Source organism: Nicotiana tabacum, chromosome 9, assembly GCF_000715075.1.
Source record: "Nicotiana tabacum cultivar K326 chromosome 9, ASM71507v2, whole genome shotgun sequence".
NCBI classification, from domain to species: Eukaryota; Viridiplantae; Streptophyta; class Magnoliopsida; order Solanales; family Solanaceae; genus Nicotiana; species Nicotiana tabacum.
The window spans coordinates 85,593,381-85,599,085 of NC_134088.1; the positions used below are offsets into that span (position 1 = coordinate 85,593,381).

A 5,705-nucleotide genomic window follows, 5' to 3' on the forward strand; every position below is an offset into this window, starting at 1 on the left:
GGGACTGGCTTCTTACCATGAGACGAGTCCCCTTCAAGTCTTGTATTTTTTTTTTAAAACATAGAAGGCGAATAACTAGTTTACTGGACGTTAAACATAATTTTTATAGAGTTTAAATTATATACACTGTTAGTGTAAGAAATATTTACGTCGTTCTTGTTAGCTAGCGCCATTTTATATTACACGCTAGCAACGAGTTAATGGACCCATGACACAATACACATATCTCTCTGAATATGGATCCATCGTACATATACCAAATCCTTGAAAATGGCCACCAACAATAAACACGAAGCACTTCAATTTAATAGCACTGACAATGAGTTTAATAAAACTATGAAAGGGCTACTGACCACTAGTACAATATAGTTATTCCCCTAAATTCTTAAAAGCTCTAATCTTTTTCTCTTGGTTGTAAAATTCTCAGGCAATTCTTCTCTAGACTAGGTCCGCGAACTAGATGCTCGTCGCAACAACACCAAGGTTTAAAAATCTAGTCTAAGGTAGAATTTCCTAATCAAGTCATAATATTAAACCTATTAAATTAGCTATTACATGGCCACTTAATTAAAATACTGGTGAATCAGCAGGTAAAGTACAAGAATTTAGTATAGTATTCCAATAATTGTTGTTGTTGTCGTCTTCAAAAATATTGTCTTCGCAGCTTCCAACAATATTTTCCAAGTGCGTGAACCCTTGAATCACACATAATGAAGATTGATCTGTTATGCTCATATTATAAGTTGATGAATCATTAGAATATGAAATATCGTTAATCTGGCTGAGTAATTCGTTGTTTGATTTCTCGTAGCATTTCCACTCTGTTTGAACTTCTTCCTTTGTGTTTTCCACGAAATTACTTGCTGCAACCAAACACGAATTCATGTCCACTAATCCAGGAATATTATTATTTGGTACCATGAATAAGTTGTTGTTCGATAAGTTTGACGTTGATGTTGGAGAATCAAAGAAAGGATAAAAAACTGATGAAGTCATGTCTTTTGTTTTTGGCTTTGTTGTCCAATTAGTCCCTTGCCATGCTTTTAGTACGTCAAGACAAGGTGGTATTTTCGTTTGAAGGGGCAAAATGTTTCTCTGGTTGCCATAAGATATTGGTTTGGTAGCCAAATTAGGACCAAATTGGTTGGAAATTTGTTTCTTGGATTCACGAACAAGTCTAGCTTCAGCTTCTAGACGAGCATTTTCCCACTGAGCCATGTGACTTAGGTTTGCCGCATCCTTTCCAAAAATGTTGGTCTTTGGTTTATGAGTAGTTGGATCAATGCCCATCTTGGTTAATCTCTTCTTCAAATGTGTGTTCCAATAGTTCTTTATCTCATTGTCAGTCCTATTGGGCAAGTGAGCTGCTATAGCTGACCACCTATATATATATGATAACAGTATTATCAGCTTTTAGCAAAAAACTTACCATTTACACACATGCATTATCATGTCACATAAAAGACAATTTCAAGTAACTTCGTATATGATAAACCCTTTAGATAGTCATGTACTAATATGAAATACTCATATGTCCTAATTTATGTGGTACCATTTGAATTTCAAAAGTCAAAATTTTTTGAAAGAAAATTTACATATTTAAAAATTACGTAAAAAGTAATATCGGTCACAATAATTAACATTCCAAAATATTAAAAAGGCACGTCAAAGAATCGTAATCAAAGAAAAATTCGATTGACTCGGAACGGTGTTAGATAAATTTAGACGGATTTTGCTATGCATTGTTTAGATTGAGGGTCAAGGTAGGGAGGAATACATAAAAACTTTGAAAAGGAAAGTATCTAAAAGAAAACTTGTCAATATAACTATGTTAGACCATTTACGTAATGTTGAAGCAGCAGTACAGGCCGTATAACGCTGTTGTTTTTTCTATCTTGGAAGAATTATCTTTTCTTTCCTATTCAGCCTCGAGTGGTTTTGCATGTCATATTGAGTGACTAGTTATTATTACCTGTTTCCAAGAAGGGCATGGAGTTGAATGATGGTCTGTTCTTCTTGCAAACTGAACTTTCCTCTCTTGATATCTGGTCTTAGATAATTTATCCATCTTAGTCTACAGCTCTTTCCACACCTCTTTAGTCCTAACAAACCCATTCCCATGAAAACAATTCATCAATGCATGCTTGACCATAACAAAGTTTTACGAGTTTAAAGTCCATATACGGATAATACAAATATTTACATTATCAGATCACCTAAAACATAATTGCAATTAATCGTCCATTAAAAGTGTAATTAGTACGTAACATGAAAAATAAGATAAGTCACCTATTACACATGTTAAAATTCCATGATTGTAATATAATTTTGTCATATACATTGAATAAATAAAAAAGGGACAGCCCGGTACACAAAACATCCGTATTCATACAGGGTCGGAGGAAGAGCCGCACCCCAAGCGTTAGGATAGGCTCTGTACCATACCCCTTGGAGTGTTGTCCTTTTTCGAACTCTGTGTGAATGCAAAATGATTCATGTACTGAGCTGCCATTTTGTAGTGTATACGAAATAAATCTAAGTATTAGAATGACATGAGAAAATTAAAATGGATTAATTGAGTAAATATAATACCAGCTTTAGCAGGCAAAGCACGCCAGCTGCCACAGCCATATTTTTCAATGAAAGCCATGAGTTTTTGGTCTTCTTCTGGTGTCCATGGCCCTTTCTTCAATCCCACTTTCTCACAACAAGGTGACCTTCCCATTTGCCTTAATGAAAAATAATAGAGAGAATTAACAAGTTATATGATTACTTTGTGAATGAGAGCTAGAAAACAGACTAAGCTTCTTGTGTTTGAATTTTCACGTGTAGTGTAGAAAGTAGAAAAGCTAACTGCGATTATAAATACACAACTAGGAAGTAAATGCTAGCAGACAGTATGAAAAAGATTTATGATAAAATAATAAGTTCCTAACGATTGGAATAACTGCATTAGGTTCAACCCCAACCCCCTAACTTAGTATTCTGTACATCTTTAGACCCTTTATATTAAATGAGACTTATTATTATGTAAATAAAAAACAAAATAAGAAAAGAAATTTCAACTTGTCTATCCAGACTGGCGTATAATTAAATAAGATAACTATTCAGTATTACTACTTACCAGTACAGTAGTACGAAATTTATGGGATGAAAGAAATAGGGTTGGGTTAACCCAAAGAAAATAAAAGAAAATAACATAAAGGAAGGAGAGATACAACCACTGCCGAAGGTTGTGTCACTTAATCGATTGTGTAGGATTTCTCTCTCTTTCTAATGTTATTTTCCTTCTTCTTAAAACATAAGAAACATAAGTAAGAGGCTCTCTTTTCTTCTTTTCTTTGTAAGATGATTTTAACCAAATATTTATTTCAGTAATTTAAGGTACCATTTTAGAGTGTGAACATTTTTCAATAGTTAATTTCTGTTTAGGACGAAAATAGTACCTTCCAATAAGTATTGATTTGGAAATTTTTTGATTTATTTATTTTGGTAAATAAAGCTTATAAGTAAAAGATTACTGCATTAACTTAATTTAGGAGAAGGAACCATCCCATATTCTTGCTCCTTTTACCCCGTCAATTTAAGTTACCTAAACAATACGTAATTATTCATAATACATCTAATATGAAAACTTGGGATATGGATTTAACTCATACTCCTATATTCTAACAAAGTAGAGATTATTCGCATTTATTCGTGTAATTTAATCTGTTATAATACATTAGCTGGTGTATGTATCCAGGTTACTAACTCCATTTGTATATCATATAGATAGTTGCATGTAGTTATCACCTGATAATGAAAGTAGATTCTTTTTATATTGTCACTGTATATAAAGTTAAAGTGTTAAACTCTTGAAATATTCAGTAAATAATCTAGTCTAACAAATTAGAATACACTGGTAATGTAAAAAACTTTTATACTTTCAGTTTATACAATTAAATTATCTACTTAGTTACTTTTTAATTAGCGTTCTAACATTTGTACGAGACCTCCGAACATTTCATTATATCTTGATGCAAAAAAAAAATAAAAAAAAAGAAGAAGAAGCTAGAGATGTATAGTGTAACAAATTCTCATACGCCTGTTATTCATCGAAGCAGAAGCAACATTATCTAATTAGCTTTAACCCTACCCACAACATGATTTTTTTCCATGGGGCAGATATGGAAAGAATTGTTCATGGAAAGGATGATATGATTGTTTTTGTATGGTAAGTTACATTTTTATAAACTCCACCACAATTTATATAACCAAGTGGCAAATGGAAAACCACTTCCTTTTTTGCTAAACTTGTACTGTTGTACAGTATATAATATTCTCTGAGCATGGAGAAATTTTGATTCAGAAAATGTGAGGGAGTAACTGTTCAGTAAGAGCATTTGTAATATATAGATCGTGCTGATCTTAGCATTGCAGGTAGGGGCGGAGCTAGGGAACCGGAGGGAATCACTTGAGTTTTATTCGTAAGGAAATTAGACTACGTATATAGCATCAATAATTTTTTATATATGCATATATATGGGATGTGCAATCCTCTTATCTTCTTCATATATTTATTTTTGTTATGTTTTGGATCCCTTAATGTAAATCCTGCATCCGTCACGATTGCATTGCGAGTACTTATAAGCACCATCAATGGTGGGGGACTCTAACCTCAATCGTGAGAGGGTATTTTCTTTGCTTTAATAATTTAGGTATACAGAGACAGTCCATATATACAGCTATAATACTATATTAATTTCCGCCGCAACGTCATCTCCCTTTGCATTTGCTGCCATTATAAGGAAAAACAAGGACATACATACATACATATATATAGAGAGGCATGATAAGTGTTATTTCAGTAAAGTTGTTAGATTATGATATATGTAAATTAATACCATTAAAGAGTTCATTTTGTATAAGTCTTAGATTTCAGAATTCTTTCGTTAAGATTTAAGTTCAATGCTTACATTCTTTGACATAGTATTTTTTTTTTCCTTTTTTGGTAAAAGGAGGAGGTGTATATATATATATATATATATATATATAGATAACTAAGAGACATTATATGTGCGGTTGTGCGCAGAACATTATGTTTCCCAAGCGGGCTAAATTTTGTACTTAATTACTAAGCTATATATATATATATATATTAATAGATAACTAAGAGACATTATATGCGCGGTTGTGCGCAGAACATTATGTTTCCCAAGCGGGCTAAATTTTGTACTTAATTACAAGTTATATATATATATATATATATATATATATATATATATATATATATATATATATATATTAATAGATAACTAAGAGACATTATATGTGCGGTTGTGCGCAGAACATTATGTTTCCCAAGCGGGCTAAATTTTGTACTTAATTACAAGTTATATATATATATATATATATATATATATATATATATATTAATAGATAACTAAGAGACATTATATGTGCGGTTGTGCGCAGAACATTATGTTTCCCAAGCGGGCTAAATTTTGTACTTAATTACAAGTTTTATATATATATATATATATATATATATATATATATATATATATATATATATAAAACTAAGAGACATTATATGCGCGGTTGTGTGCAGAACATTATGTTTCCCAAGCGGGCTAAATTTTGTACTTAATTACAAGTTTTGGCCGATATGGTCCTAACAAATGTATTTCCTATTTTGTCCATTATAGCAGCTGGTTGTGAAA

General features: G+C 31.9%; 1 protein-coding gene across 1 annotated transcript; it reads right to left on the reverse strand.

The window, feature by feature from the left end:
* Positions 1 to 509: 509 nt before the first annotated feature.
* Positions 510 to 2,814, reverse strand: LOC107791424 (transcription factor MYB16-like). Its single transcript, XM_016613482.2, has 3 exons — positions 2,593 to 2,814; positions 1,973 to 2,102; positions 510 to 1,381 (listed from the first exon to the last, which is right to left on the reverse strand). The coding sequence occupies exons 1-3, from the start codon at positions 2,723 to 2,725 to the stop codon at positions 568 to 570; spliced, it is 1,077 nt and encodes a 358-aa protein (XP_016468968.1). The 5' UTR covers positions 2,726 to 2,814; the 3' UTR covers positions 510 to 567.
* Between the last annotated feature and the right edge of the window lie 2,891 nt (positions 2,815 to 5,705).

Coding starts and splice junctions, on each gene's coding strand:
- LOC107791424 (XM_016613482.2), bottom strand. CDS start 2,725: ATGGGAAGGTCACCTTGTTGTGAGAAAGTGGGATTGAAGAAAGGGCCA. Junction 2,103..2,592: donor TGCTTTGCCTGCTAAAGCTG/GTATTATATTTA, acceptor TGGGTTTGTTAG/GACTAAAGAGGTGTGGAAAG. Junction 1,382..1,972: donor CATGCCCTTCTTGGAAACAG/GTAATAATAACT, acceptor ATATATATATAG/GTGGTCAGCTATAGCAGCTC.